The 16,000-nt window shown below is 41.2% G+C and overlaps 1 protein-coding gene across 1 annotated transcript in view; it reads right to left on the minus strand.

The window, feature by feature from the left end:
* LOC115458940 (ubiquitin carboxyl-terminal hydrolase 12-like) overlaps window positions 1–15,665 on the minus strand; it is an 82,716-nt gene extending 67,051 nt beyond the window's left edge. Inside the window, exon 1 of the mRNA XM_030188799.1 lies at window positions 15,526–15,665. Within this exon, the coding sequence (XP_030044659.1) occupies window positions 15,526–15,573 (48 nt within the window). The 5' untranslated portion in view covers window positions 15,574–15,665. The remainder of the gene's footprint in view (window positions 1–15,525) is intronic.
* Window positions 15,666–16,000: the final 335 nt, after the last annotated feature.

Raw genomic sequence — 16,000 nt, forward strand, 5'->3', positions numbered from 1 at the left:
AGTCGTTACATTCTGATTTTAACAAACACATAGTGCTAGTGGCCAGCACCGGCCAAGTAGAGCAGAACAGCAGCAGAGGATTTAAAGATGCTGGTGCAGAAGTGGGAATATGAAGAGAAGGTTAGATACTGGGGGGATGGGAAAAGTAAGGGCATATTATTATTATTATTTATTAGGATTTATTTACCGCCTTTTTGAAGGAATTCACTCAAGGCAGTGTACAGTAAGAATAGATCAAACATAAGCAATAGACAATTACAGCCCCTATTTGACTGACTGTACTTTTGTCCTTTAGATTGTAAGCTCCTTTGAGCAGGGACTGTCCTTCTATGTTAAATTGTACAGCGCTGCGTAACCCTAGTAGCGCTTTAGAAATGTCAAGTAGTAGTAGTAGCAGTAAAAATATTCAAACAATACAAAGTATGGCATAGTATAATACTTACAACGTCAACACAATACACAATAAAACATTTTAAAAAGAAAGCATAGGGGACCACCACGGAATTCCTGCAGGAACCGCGTAATTCCCACTAGCACCATTCCCGTGTAGCTCTCTATTGGAAACTCAGTTAAATGTTCTTATAGAACAGCTACAGCAATGCAGATACAAAAGACCATGAAGGAAACCGGTAAAGCCTTCATTCCAGAATCAGGCTGGGGCAGTAGGAAAAGAGTCTTTTGAAATGCTCTATGATAAATTGTTGCATTCGAAAAATTAATACCACAGGTTCTTTCATGCCGTGTGACATTTTTCAAGATGTATTGTAAGCCACATTGAGCCTGGAAAAAGGTGGGAAAATGTGGGATATAAATGCAATAAAATAAACAAATAAATAAAATGCTGAAAATGTTCTTTTCATCAAGCACCTGAAAAGCTGATTGCTGAAGAAACCAAGGTGCGAGAGCCATGAGTCCTCATCCATACAAAGCATTATTGTATTTGACACATACTCATTTACAGCTCTGCACAGAATATTAAGTTCTCAAGCCAACAAACTCCAGTTTCACAATGATCCAGTGACTAAGCCTTTTCTTTGGCTGCTAACACAGCTCTGATTAGGAGTGACTCATTAATGGTGCTCTGTGGTGCAGTGAAGCCAGAGCTAAACTCAAGAACCACACTGGCAAACAAAGAACCAAAATGACAGCACTGGAGGCTCATGAAGGCTGCACTGCTTTACCACGACTGGTAAAGATAATTTAAGATGAGAATCTTGTAGGACTAGTCTCCTGACACTGTTATCAATAGAAATCAAACAAAATAAAACATGGAAAAGAAAATAAGATGATACCTTTTATAACTTAATACATTTCTTGATTAGCTTTCGAAGGTTGCCCTTCTTCGTCAGATCGGAAATAAGCAAATGTGCTAGCTGACAGTGTATATAAGTGAAAACATTCAAGCATTACTATGACAGTAAAATAGATACTATTGGAGATTCTACGTGGAATGTTGCTACTATTGGAGATTCTACATGGAATGTTGCTATTCCACTAGCAACATTCCATGTAGAAGGCTGCGCAGGCTTCTGTTTCTGTGAGTCTGACGTCCTGCACATACGTGCAGGACGTCAGACTCACAGAAGCAGAAGCCTGCGCGGCCACATTGCTGATCTACAAGGGCCGACTTCTACATGGAATGTTGCTAGTGGAATAGCAACATTCCATGTAGAATCTATAGAAATCAAACAAAATAAAACATGGAAAAGAAAATAAGATGATACCTTTTTTATTGGACATAACTTAATATATTTCTTGATTAGCTTTCGAAGGTCGCCCTTCTTCGTCAGATCGGAAATAAGCAAATGTCAGACTGTCAAAGTAATGCTTTGATGTTTCTCTTATATATACTATCTGCTACCACATTTGCTTATTTCCGATCTGAGGAAGAAGGGCGACCTTCGAAAGCTAATCAAGAAATATATTAAGTTATGTCCAATAAAAAAGGTATCATCTTATTTTCTTTTCCATGTTTTATTTTGTTTGATTTCTATAGATTCTACATGGAATGTTGCTATTCCACTAGCAACATTCCATGTAGAAGTCGGCCCTTGCAGATCAGCAATGTGGCCGCGCAGGCTTCTGCTTCTGTGAGTCTGACGTCCTGCACATACGTGCAGGACGTCAGACTCACAGAAACAGGAGCCTGCGCTGCCTTCTACATGGAATGTTGCTAGTGGAATAGCAACATTCCATGTAGAATGTCCAATAGTAGCAACATTCCATGTAGAATCTCCAATAGTATCTATTTTACTGTCATAGTAATGCTTGAATGTTTTCACTTATATACACTGTCAGCTAGCACATTTGCTTATTTCCGATCTGACGAAGAAGGGCAACCTTCGAAAGCTAATCAAGAAATGTATTAAGTTATGTCCAATAAAAAAGGTATCATCTTATTTTCTTTTCCATGTTTTATTTTGTTTGATTTCTATTGATAACCTTTAAGAGTGGACTAACACGGCTACCACACCTCTCTACTGACACTGTTAGAAATAGGCTGAAAAAAAAAGTGAGTTAACTAAAGCCTTTGGTGCTGGGTCACTGGATTGACTGCTGTGTGTGTGGGTGTGGAGCCTGGAGGTCTGCAAAACTGATACGCCCTTTTATTTCACCTGGATTTTGCATATATGGTGTTTTGTTATTTTATTTTATTGGTTATTGCTATGGATTTGTGTTGTAAACCCCTTAGATCCTGTTAAGCACTTTTATCAAATTAAACTTGAAACTTGTCCAAGGAACTTAGGTTCAGGGCTTCTGTCATCTAAGTAGTGAAATCTGAAATCAATTAACGAAATCACTAACTTTCGCAAATCTCTGAAAACCTATCTTTTCAACAAGGCTTACCACGAGAATCCATAGCTTAACTATAACACCTGACCACTCCACCTTACTCTGAATGACGCTGCTCTATAACTGTCTGCTTAATTCTTCTTTGTCATCCTCGATCTTATTGTAATTCCAACTGTATTTCTCTATCCTGGCATAGCGCTGCCATTACAGGTCTTTGTAAGCCACATTGAGCCTGCAAATAGGTGGGAAAATGTGGGATACAAGTGCAATAAATAATATGGGAGGCATGCTGCGGGTGATACATATGAATGGAAGGAAGGGGAGACGGGACAAAATGAATGTAAGCCCTTCTGCCTCACAAGCAACGAACTTCATCCCTTAGCCAATAAGTAGAAGTAATAGTAGAAGAAAAACATGTCTAAACTATGAAGCTTTTACCACCTGTGCCATCCTCTTTAATAGAGAACACAGTGCTACCCAATTTACTACTATTACTAATCATTTCTATAGCGCTACTAGATGAACGCAGCGCTGTACACATTATATGCAGGTTCTTTGTCCCTAGAGAGCTCACAATCTAAGTTTTCTTTCTGGGGGGGGGGGGGGGGGGGTTGTTGGGTTTCTTTTGTATCTGGGGCAACGGAGGGTTAAGTGACTTGCCCAAGGTCACAAGGAGCTGCAGTGGGAATTCAACCCAGGTTGCCAGGGACAAAGCCTGCTGCACTAACCATTAGGCTACTCCTCCACTCAATTTCACCTCCCATTTTCTGGCCAGGAAACTCCTCTATTCCTGCTCCCCTCTCCTTAATATTATGTCTGTCCTGTAAGCCAGAGCGTCCCAAACTGTGGGTGGGGACGCCAAGCCTACCCTAATGCCCCAACCTAATCTTGCCAACCTCCACTCCCAATTCTGTTCTGACTTAAATACCAACCTCCCATCCTTCTCTTTCCATCTCTCCTTAATTTTATCCCTCTTTACCCCTTTTCTCCCAAATTACACTATCCTATCCTGTCTACCCTCTTTTATCCTAGTCATATATTATCTAGCTCAACTTATCATACACTACTAAGTCCAACTTTACATTGTTTTACTACTGTTTTATTGAAAATTCTTAACTTTGTATTTCAAATTACTATGTAAGCCGCATTGAGCCTGCATTGTGTGGGAAAGCGCGGGGTACAAATGTAATAAATAAATCATAATACCCGCATTTAGGTCGTGAATTGGGTGGGCTCTTCCATAGGTACAGCGTTATTCTGCACTTCTTGGAGAGGGGCTGGAGTCACACAATTTAATTTGGCTGCGATCATGGGGTCACCACCACAAAAAGTTTGATAAGCACTGCTCTACGTACTTCATCTAGATTGAAAGCTCTTTTAGAAAAGGAAGTTTCCATAACCTCCCTACGTTGCACGGATTGCTTGGAAATCAGGTGGGTATTTGGATTAATGTACTATATTCTGCTTTTAGATCCAAAAAAAGGTGGTTTATAAATATTTTAATGAACAAGGAAGGGGAGAAAAGTATGAGGCTGATTGAGACTAAGACTCCCGTTTCTCTCCATCTCCCAGAGGTTACAGAAACACAGCTGCTACATCTACAAAAAGCATTAATCAGAGGCTCGTTACGCCAACAACTGGAAAAGGACCTTACTAACTGCAGAACACTATTTCTAAGTAATTATAAATAGTTTGCAAACAGTTTGCCAAACTGGAACACCCACCCATCTGGCGTCTAAGAAGACTGAAGGAAATAACTCGGCTTCTGTATTAGTCGGGCACATAACAGGGATGGGTAGAATAGCATACCAGTATGTTTTCAGAAAGGCAGTTTAGAAGCCGCAGCGGATCAGACAAAGAGGCTAAGGGAATATATATAGAAAAAGTCAGAGAAGTTATCTGTGCCAGTTTCATTAGCAGGGCACATACTGCTGCTCATTTTTACTACCACTCTCTATTACAAAATATCAGCATGGTATGGTTAATACTGCTTCCCATATACAGCAAGAATATGGCAGTCTGTATAGATATTCCTTTGGATGCATAACTGAGAAATCAATTTTGATATGGTATTTTTTTGAGTGACTAGGGATTGCACTATACCCATTTATCAGATTGAAGTGCTGTGGCATTATCCATCTATAAAAGCTTTTCTAAAAGCAAGACAGTCAGCAATGGCCATAATTTCTTTAGGTTTAGAATTCCAAAGTTTTAGAGTAGAGAGGTGTGGTAGCCGTGTTAGTCCACTTTTAAAGGTAATCAATAGAAATCAAACAAAATAAAACTTGAAAAAGAAAATAAGATGATACCTTTTTTATTGGACATAATACATTTCTTGATTAGCTTTCGAAGGCTGCCCTTCTTCGTCAGATCGGAAATAAGCAAATGTGGTAGATGACAGTATATATAAGTGAAACCATCCAAGCATTTCATTGACACTCTGTTAGACTGTCAATGAAATGCTTGGATGTTTCACTTATATATACTATCATCTGCCACATTTGCTTATTTCCGATCTGACGAAGAAGGGCAGCCTTCGAAAGCTAATCAAGAAATGTATTAAGTTATGTCCAAAGTTTTAGACAAAGGCAATCAAAAAGTTATTTTTTGTTGCTATATATTTTATCTCTGGAGAAGAAAAGCAACATAACTCCCTGATTTTAGATGAGCTTCAGTGGCTTCTGGTTGTTTACAGGACAACATCTAAAGTGTGTCTTAAGGGCTACTTGCTACTACTCCTCATTTCTTAAGTGATACTAGGTGTGTGCAACATTATGTAATCACATACACGAGACAGTGCCTACTCCACCGAGCTTACATCTAGTTAAAATAAACACATGACAATCAGAGGCTAGGAGAAGGTAGAATAGAGAAGTGGTCAAGATGTAAAGGTAATCCCCAGAAGGTAAGGGTTTACATAGTAGTCTGGATTTGAAAATGGCTTGAAAGAGAGAAAATAGTAAGAGGATTACCATACAGGACTCAAGATGTAAGATCACCGAACATATAAAGAGGAATCCAATAAAATTTATATGGAAATATAATGTTTGATTTTAACAAAATATTTCTAAAAAGCAAGGAAAAGACCTCAAAATGCCCGACCGCTTACTTTCAGTTTTCAGCTGCTTTAACTGGGGGCGTGGTGTTCATCACTGGTCATAAAAACCTTGCTTGGAAAGAATTATTTTAACTTTTAATTTATTTCCAAATAGATTTTAACAATTTTGCTCTTTTTACAAGAAAAGTTTTTTAAACATATTGACAATATCAATGCTAACTTCAAATTTTCTTTGGTTCATAAAAACCTTCACTGATTCTCATGAAGTGCTCTAAAGTAGCTTTACAAAGATAAAGTAAAGTCGAGCACTTATCTGTTGCCCGACGGTGGCCCCATCCGTTTCGCTTGTGGGCTTTTTCAAGGGCTGTGCTTCGACAGGGAAAGCAAACGAAACGGATGGGGCTACCGTCGGGCAACAGATAAGTGCTCGACTTTACTTTATCTTTGTAAAGCTACTTTAGAGCACTTCATGAGAATCAGTGAAGGTTTTTATGAACCAAAGAAAATTTGAAGTTAGCATTGATATTGTCAATATATTTTAAAAAAATTTTCTTGTAAAAAGAGCAAAATTGTTAAAATCTATTTGGAAATAAATTAAAAGTTAAAATAATTCTTTCCAAGCAAGGTTTTTATGACCAGTGATGAACACCACGCCCCCAGTTAAAGCAGCTGAAAACTGAAAGTAAGCGGTCGGGCATTTTGAGGTCTTTTCCTTACTTTTTAGAAATATTTTGTTAAAATCAAACATTATATTTCCATATAAATTTTATTAGAAAGAGAGAAAGACACACTGACACAGGAAAACAGTGCATAAGACTGAAAGAACAGAGATGGGAGTTAGCAATGCAGAAAATGGATAAATAAAGGCAACTTGCCAGATGAACAATTTCAAGAAAATGTATGTAGGGAGGGAGATGAGATAAGTAAGGAGGAGCTGCAGAGTGAATGCTTAGAAGTTTGAACTGCACATGGAAACGGATGAGAAACCAACCTAAGGGCTTGAAGAGAAGAGCGAGTTACAAGGTCATAGTAATGTTGAATGAGTCATACATCTGAATAGTGAACAGACTGCAGTGGGGAAAGCTGATCCCATGAGAAACCCGCAAGCAGCAGGTTGAACTTCAGTATTTAAAGAATAGATGAATCTATTCTAAAGAGAATGTTTAAGATCTTCACAAGATTATTTCAGCCCCATTAACATCCTTGAATCTGTGTTCTAGATGTAGTGTTAATCTTTTCAACTGCTTTTTATGAAATTCTATATATAATGTGTTACAATAAAACCTAACAAATATCATGCCAAATACAACCATACATTTCAGGTAGGTCTCAGTGGAAAAAAATGAAGACTTTTTAACAGCGTCATCAATACGAGGTTGCATGCAGCTCAGAGTTCAAGACTACCCCAATACTTTTCAGTTGAGATTTTAGCAGCAACGTAGGGATATAAAATATTAAAAAGTAAAACCTTACCATCATTTAACTATTGTGACAGAACAGTGTGTTTTAAGCCGGTGGTGGGAGGCGGGGCTAGCGCTGGGCAGACTTCTACGGTCTGTGCCCTGAAAATGGCAGAAACAAATCAAGGTCAGGCATACACAAAAAGTAGCACATATGAGTTTATCTTGTTGGGCAGATTGGATGGACCGTGCAGGTCTTTTTCAGCCGTCATCTACTATGTTAAGCCTGTAAAACTGCCTTTATTAAATCCTAAAGTGCATTTCTCTAGTTTGGCCAGCAGGTGGTGCATGTTATGTTTTAAGCTGTTAACTAGAGAAAGGTCAGTTCTTTGTAACACAGAAAGGAAATACCTGTAGTGATGTAACCAGCTTTTTTTTTTTTTTTAATGTTGCTGTTGACTGGGCTCTGATTGGCCTAGGAACTTTTTTCATTTGAATTGTACTGGCTTTTGCTCCACTTTCAGCCCAGAAGAAGAGCGAGAGAAAGCTCTTTGCTGAAGCCCTGTAAAACAGTTATATTTGGCAACTTGTGAGCAGTTATATGTCCTGATCTCCCCAGGTACTTTCTAGGATGTAAACAGATATTTAGTTAGTATTATAATTGATCTATATTTCAGTTACCTGTTATTGTTTGCTGATTGCACATTTTCTGTCCACTGTTCAAGTTCTGAGAATAAACATGTTTGTTTCCCCTGACTGTCTGGACTGATAAAGAATCCTGGTGGTTTGTGTGTTGGGTCTGTTGAGTGCTTTCTGGGAACTGTGGGACCACTGGGAGTGTGGCTCCAGCAAGCTAGAAATCACTGGGGATAATTTGAGAGAGGGAGACTCGCCCAGAGGCGGTTATGACCCAATCAGTGGGAGGAGGATGCTACAGTAGAGAACAAGCAGCAGGTGTAGGCGACCTGAACTGTGCTGGGGATAGACCCTTAATGCCCGCAGGGCAACCCCAGGAGGATGGCTAGGTGCTTTGTGACAGCTATTTATAATTTTTGGCACTGCTGCAGGGCACTAGGGACAGCCTCTACGTTTCCCTTTCCCATAGAGGCGCCCATCACAGTGCTCTTGACTTGTTGGCAAAACCTACTCTCACAACTTTTAGTCAGAGCAATAGTAGCAAGAGTCAGGATAAGATAGGGAAGCGACATGTGTTTGTCTACTGACTAAAGTCTTCTCAATAATTGCCAAAACCTCAATTTATGGGATATTTATATGCGTCACCAGATATATCATTGAGATCTCCATGAAAATCATCCAGAAGAGTAATCATATGAGATTACTCACATACATATGATTCTATTAACGGAACATATAGTCTGCGGAAAAAAAAAATCTACAAAATCTGAAAGAGGTACCAGCATAGATTCATTCCCCAAAATGATAATTCTTCCAGGGAGGTTAGTCAAAGAATCATGAATTTTGGGTAAAATATAAATAGTAGGGATAACTGGATGTTCAATAGTGAGAAAATATTTTTCATTCAATGTTAGATAACCAGAACTATATGCCTAATCAACAATCTGTACAATATCTGATTTAGGCTATTAAGTGGGGTCTGCTTCTAAAAGGAACATAATCTCTATCCGTAATTTGTTTTTCTTCCTCTTGTATGTATTTGTCATGATCCAAAAATAAAATCCCTCCAACTGTCTGCAGGTTTTATAACAATATGTTGATTCAATGACAAAGAAAAGAAGTGCTTTATTTTCCTTCTTACTGAGGTTATAGAAGGGCCAATTTTATTTTTTTGTTCTAACTTCTTTATATCGTTCAAGACTACTTCATTGAATGTGACTATCAAAGGCTCCGGGGGGGGCCTGGGGGCATCCATTTGGAATTCCTTTCAACAACAGATGATCAAATGCTGTAGCATCAGTTTTAGAGAAAAAATGTTTAATCTTAAGTTTACAATTAAATCTAAATGCCAATACATGTCTGATAGGAATCGTATGTAATGGCTGACACAAAAGATTTCAGAACCTCCAATTCTGTTGCAGAAAGGTACAATGTTGATAAGAATAGGGATGCCATTTACCAGGGTTTGGAGGGCTGAAAGCTTCTACCCCTGCTCCTCAAGAGAGATCTCAAATTCTGATGAATGTGGTCTTTCACAGCATCTCTGTTATCTGACCTCCAGAGATCTTGTGCCCAAAGTTTCTTTAAAACAGTTTTGCATGGGCCATGTGCTGCTGTTAAAGGTGGGCTAGTGGGTGGTGACATTAAATAATCTGCCCCAATTTGACTGCCCCTATCGGACCGACCGTTCACTTGTCTATTAGATTGTAAGCTCTTTGAGCAGGGACTGTCTCTCTTTATTAAATTGTGCAGCGCTGCGTAACCCTAGTGGCGCTCTAGAAATGTTGAGTAGTAGCAGTAGTAGTAATTCTTTTTCTTCTTCTCATGTTCTATTAGATAGCAATCCTATTAGAGTTTGAAGTAATATGAGATTGGTCTAGATATGAAGCTAGACGGCTAAGTTGGGCAATAAAGAACCCTAGACTTGGCCCATGGGTCTATGTGTCTCTTCCTATAATCATCTACACCCCTCTTAAATTTTTCAATTTACCCTTTTTGATATCCTTTCTAAAATCATCCATGCATACATTCACATCCTGTATTACTTCATCAAAACTGTCATCCTTCGATTTAAGTACATCAATTGGGTATTAAGACTAGCTTTGGATGTGTCCGCTCTATGTTTAGATGTCTCAAAAAGTAATATCATTAAGTCCTGCGAACCATTTATTGAGTATTGTACACCACTTATCTAGAAAGCCTTTATCATCCTGGATCTTCATAGGTCCTTTCAGAATCCTCTAGGGATTCTTTGATTGAGACAATATTCCAACAGAAAGGTATAATGTAATTCATTTTTAATAATGTCCTTTCTAGTTTGGACAAAGTTAGTCCATTCATCTTCATCCTCCAATATAAACAACAATGTTCAGGAAAACTTGGGGCGTCTTTTACTAAGGCACGCTCATGTTTTTAGCGTGCACTAAAATTGTGGGCACGGAGAGACGCCCACGGGAATGCATTGGTGTCTCTAACGTTTAGCGTGCAGCAAAAATGTGAGCGAGCCTTAGTAAAAGACCCTCTTAGAATATTGTCCTAGGACTGGAAGGCCATGGTGGGTCTTCTATAAATGGTGCCAGGAAGATCCATGCTATACTAGTATACTGCATGGAATACCCTTTACAGACCTTAGCGCAGATCTCGTACCTACGTTTGGGCACAGCACTTATGCCTGCTGAAACCTGGTGTAAATGCTGGCATACAAACAATGGAACGAAATAATAAATATCCCCAAATCTCTGGTAGATAATTAGAATATAATGCACTGCTGGAACCAGGATTTCTGATACCTAATAAAGGCTCATACTAGTTTATATACCAAAATATTGTCACAATATGTATATACATATTTTTGTATTTAGAGTACCCTCAGATAATCCCAAACAATGGCAGTTGGACACGTAAAATAACCCTATTCTATAACACTGCACCAAATTTCTGAAGGCACTCCTGACCCGCTCATTCAACACGCCCCCTTTTCGATTGCTCACCTAGATTTTATAATGTACGTTTTATAGAATAAGGCGCAGAGCAAATCTGCACATACACCCAAATGAATGCCAATTAACACCAATTACTGATTGGTAATGGCACCTTAACTAATTAGTTTACCTGTGGATCTATACAGAATCTGGCCCTAACTGGTTAACTTTTAAAAATAGTATTTCTACTCGATATCTTTCCATAATGACACTGCAAGAGAGACGGAAGTAGCAATGTATCTTTTGCTGATGAAACACACATCTGTCACACACAGGACATTTTCTGGCAAATAAAATTTAATACAAATGTGCATTTAGGATGAAACACCCAGGAAAACAGTTCATGATGTGGAGTGAGGTACTGACCACCAACAAAGCTCTGGGAGAGACAAGATCTCATTACCTTAAAGCTGCTTATGTGATAAACCAGCAGGGAAGGTTAGTGGAATGCCATGAGATATCTACTTACTTAACATATCAGCAGGGATATATACACAGTGGCATTCTTAGGGCGGCTGACACCCGGGGCGGATCACCGATGTGCCCCCCCCCCCCCCGGCGAAACGACACCCCCCCAGGGTGTATTTTTACCTGCTGGGGGGGGGGTGCCGTGCACCTGTTGGCTTCACTTGTTCCATGCTCCCTCTGCCCCGGAACAGGAAGTAACCTGTTCCGGGGCAGAGGGAGCACGGAACGAGCAGCGTCGACAGGCGCGTGGCACCCTCCCAGTGGCGTGCACCCGGGGCAGACCGCCCTCCCCCTAGGAACGCCACTGTATATACAACATCTTTAAAAATCAAGGGTATGAATAGTATGCAAGTTGCAAACATTTAGTTGTGGAAGTTAGGTTCTAGCGTAAGGAGCAGGAGATGAGTAGGTTCAGCATTAAGAAAGAGTGGTGAAAATACTCACACTATAGGTTCACAACCTAGTCCTTGGGACACGCCGAGCCAGTCAGGTTTTCAAGATACCCACATTAAATATGCATGAGCTAAGTTTGTATGCATTAACTCCACAGTATGCAAATCCACTTATCCAGGTTTTCAGACTGAGTGCATACTTCAAAATACCTTTTGGGAAGTATGAACTCCCCCTAAAACCACAGGTCTGGAATCTTGGGATACTGCTAGACACATCACTCACTCTGATTACGCAATTCAAGCAACCTTCAAAAATTACCTTCATCATCTACAGCAGCTATGAAATCTCTCTCCATATATTGAAAACACGAGTCTGACCACAGTGGTCTACGCCATGATAACATTACGACTAGACTACTGTAATGCCCTGTACACTGGCCAAACCAAAAAGAGTTTGTATCAGCTCCAACTAATTCAGAATGCTGCAGCACAAGTAATAGAAGGCTGCAAGCGGCATGACCACATCGCACCCTTCGTTTAAAAGCTACACTGGCTACCAGTACCTTACAGGACTAAATTTAAAACTGCATGTTTGATTTTCAAGGTCCTCAAACAAAATGGGCCAGAGTACTTAAAGAATAAGTTAACCCTTTATACACCTTTAAGATCTCTACAGTTCTCTCAAGGATCATCACTATCTGTATGTACCCTCATCAAAACAAATTGTACAATGTGATACCTGCCAGCAAGCCTTCTCAGAAGTAGCCTCCATGCTCTGGAATTTACTCCCAGAGGGGCTACGTATAACTCAAGACTACCTCTACTTCAAGAAGCAGGTGAAAGCCTGGCTCTTCTCCCAAGCCTTTAATACATAGGGTGACTGACTATACATTCATTCTGCACCTTGACTGTAACTTAGATCATTTCTTTATCTCTTGCTTAACTATACAATGAACTTGCCTTGAGTTTAACTAGCAATCAAATTATCTCGACTGTACCACGCATCTTGTTCCCATCATATATCTGCTCTTGGTTTCTCAGCTATATGGCAAGCCATATTGTAGAAAATCTTTAGCATCATATCTATGTTAGTTGAATGTTCTAATGCTGCTTATTAGGTGTATCATTAATATTATGCTAAACATTGTATTATCTCTCTAGTATTTGAATTCCAGTGCTATTAACTGTGTACATTTTTGATACTGTTTCATGGTAGTTCTATTATTAGGTTTCAATTTACTGTTTTCAAGTTTACGTCATTTATTATATTTATGTTTATTCTTGGTTATTTTACTATTGTTATGCTGTTAACAAAATTGTAAGTTTTCTATTAAACTGTATCTGCTATACAGCAACATGGGTGAATCTCTTCATGAAGGTGGTTAATGAATCCAATAAATAAATCACACCATACCTTAAGCATAAACTCACATGCATGTTGACAAAAAGAAAGCACATCTTCACCCCAAAATTAAGCTTGCACAAGGAAGTCTCTGTGCAAAAATCAGCAGAGAGTACATGCCAAAAAGACCAATCCAGCTCTGTAAATGCTGAGGGACAGGTACAAATGTGCTTTACATAGTGGGGAATCAGCAGCTGACTGGCCTGACAGGAAGGTAACAGATAATCAACTAGATATCAAGATCTGTTTGTATGCAGCACTCAGAATTTTAATATTTTAAATTTGATGGGATAACTAATGGAAAGCCAATATTGTTCAATTAACAACAAGGTAACACAATCAAATCTCCTGGCCTCAGCCAGTATTTTTAAAGCTTAATTGTAAATCAACTGAAGACATTCCACAATCACATTTGGGAGACCATTATAAACACTGTAGTAATCAAGCCTGGAGAGTACCAATAGATGGATCAAGGTAAGCAAATCCTGAAGTTCCATATCACTTGGCATTTAGCAAGGTTGTGTGCCAATAACTACACAGCGAGCCCTATGTTCAGATTCAAATATTTACTTGCAGGACATCAGGTCGAAGACTTTGAATGCACCCATGCATTAACAACATTTTAATGTGGTAATATTTTGCCTGATCCTTTTAACTATATGAATTTTTCATCAATTCCTGAGTGAGATTTTATTTTAGTTACATTTGTACCCCGCGCTTTCCCACTCACGGCAGGCTCAATGGTATGTAGCCGTCACAGAACGTTTTCTAAAACTTATGAACATGGCTCAAGTCTATTTGTGAAACAACCAGAATTTAATAGCTTCACTCACCCAATAATGCATGTATCATGAAAAAGTACAACACAAAATGGAGAAAAAAATCCCCTTGATAAATAACCCACAAACAATTATATTTTGCCACATTCTTAGCTGTTACTGAGATTTCGCAGGACTGAAAAAACAAACCCCTGCTAACATCCCACAAATGGCTATGGCACGTTCTTAGCTGTTCCTAAGATTTAGCTGGGTTTCCAAAATAATGCATATCCTATATAATAATTCTCACCACCAACGTTGTAATGTGGGACTGCCTGTGTCCGTGGCTCCTGGAGTTGCTGAGCTAGGCTCTGTAGCCAGGATGACATCACTAACAGCTGATTCCCAGGCAGGGGGAGGAGTAGGTACTCCTCCCCCTGCCTGGGAATCAGCTGTCAGTGCGCTGCTCCTTGCCACTTCGAAGCAAGTGGCAGGGAGCGGCGCATCAAAAAACTACAAGCACAGCACCACAGAAACCCCCACCCTCTCGGCGCATCACCCAATCCCCCCCCCCCCCGGCACATCAAACACATCCCCCCCCCCCCCCCGGCGCATCAAACCCCATCGCCACCCGCAGATGCCAGTAGTAACGCTGTCCGGCCGCTGCTGCTTCTCCTGTTGAGCAGCAGCGGCTGCTACAAAAAGAAAAGAAGCGATAAATGTTTGTAAACCCAGCCCAAATCCTTTGCAAATGCCCGAGTCTTACAACGCAATGTCTGCAGCCGCTCCTCCTCTCGCCTCCACGTCACTGCCCCTGCAGTAAGACCCCGGAGGAGCGCAGTGACGTGACAGGCCAGAGGAGGAGCGGCTGCAGACACTGAGGCATATTTTCAAAGCACTTTGGGAGGCTAAGTTCCATAGGTTTCTATGGAACTTTGGGAGGCTAAGTGCTTTGAAAATGAGCCTCACTGTGTTGTAAGACTCGGGCATTTGCGAAGGATTTGGGATGGGTTTAAAAACATTTATCGCTTCTTTCCTATTTGAAGCGGCCGCTGCTGCTCAACAGGAGAAGCAACAGCGGCCGGACAGTGTTACTACTGGCATCTGTGGGTGGCGAGGGGGTTTGATGTGCTGGGGGGGGGGGAGGGTCGCTGGACATGGGTAGCTGGAGGGGGGAGGGTTGCTGGACATGGGTAGCTGCAGGGGGGGGCAGGGGGAGAGGAGGGTCGCTGGACATGGATGGCTGGAGGCGGGGCAGGGGAGAGGGAGGTGGGGAGGGGGTCCTGGGACCAGAGAGGTGGGGGGTGGGGAGGGGGGCCCTGCGAGAGGGGGGTGGGGGCTTACATCATTCACTGTCTCTCTGTCACACACACACACGCTGTCTCTCACACTCTCTCTCTCTCACACACACTCCCAGGAAAACCTTGCTAGCGCCCGTTTCATGTGTCAGAAACGGGCCTTATTTTTCCTAGTATCAAATAAACAAAAGAAAACAAAGTTTACTTCTAGAAAGGGCCGACTAAGGAGTTGCTCTCCCGGTTCCGTCCCGGGGAGGCCCGGCCATGACTTCAGGCGCTGAAGTTTCCGGCTCAAACTAAAGCAGTCCGCCCCCCCCCCTCCCCCCCCCCCCCACTCACCATGGTACAGACGGAGGCGAGCTTTCGGACTGTCATTAGCACCTCCATCCGTCCCCCGCCGCTGCCATGATGGAACCGGGGCGCAGCCCACACTGACAGGCAGCCGCAGGTGATGCAACCAGCACAGGGCTCCGGCCGGGGACAAGTGTCGCAGAGAAAAGGTCCGGCGGGGAACCTCCTTGTTAATAATGACAGGACGGTACAGCGGAGAAAAGGTCCGGCTGGGAACGGGGGCTGCGCCAAGAAAGGGTCCGGCCTGACTGGGGCAGGGGGTTGGGATTGAGAACAGGAGGCGGCGCGAGGCTACCTTGAAGCCAGTGGGCGGAGCTTGAGGACGGTAGGCGGAGACTGACGCCACATTGGTTCACCCAAAATAATAGCAAAAAATAATAGAAATAATGGACTGCCTATGTGTGGCCCATCTGTAAAAAGTCTAAAGCTGTTCCGGTGCCTTAAAAGGTGGAGGACAAAAGAT

Source organism: Microcaecilia unicolor, unplaced genomic scaffold (genome assembly GCF_901765095.1).
Source record: "Microcaecilia unicolor unplaced genomic scaffold, aMicUni1.1, whole genome shotgun sequence".
Lineage (NCBI taxonomy): Eukaryota > Metazoa > Chordata > Amphibia > Gymnophiona > Siphonopidae > Microcaecilia > Microcaecilia unicolor.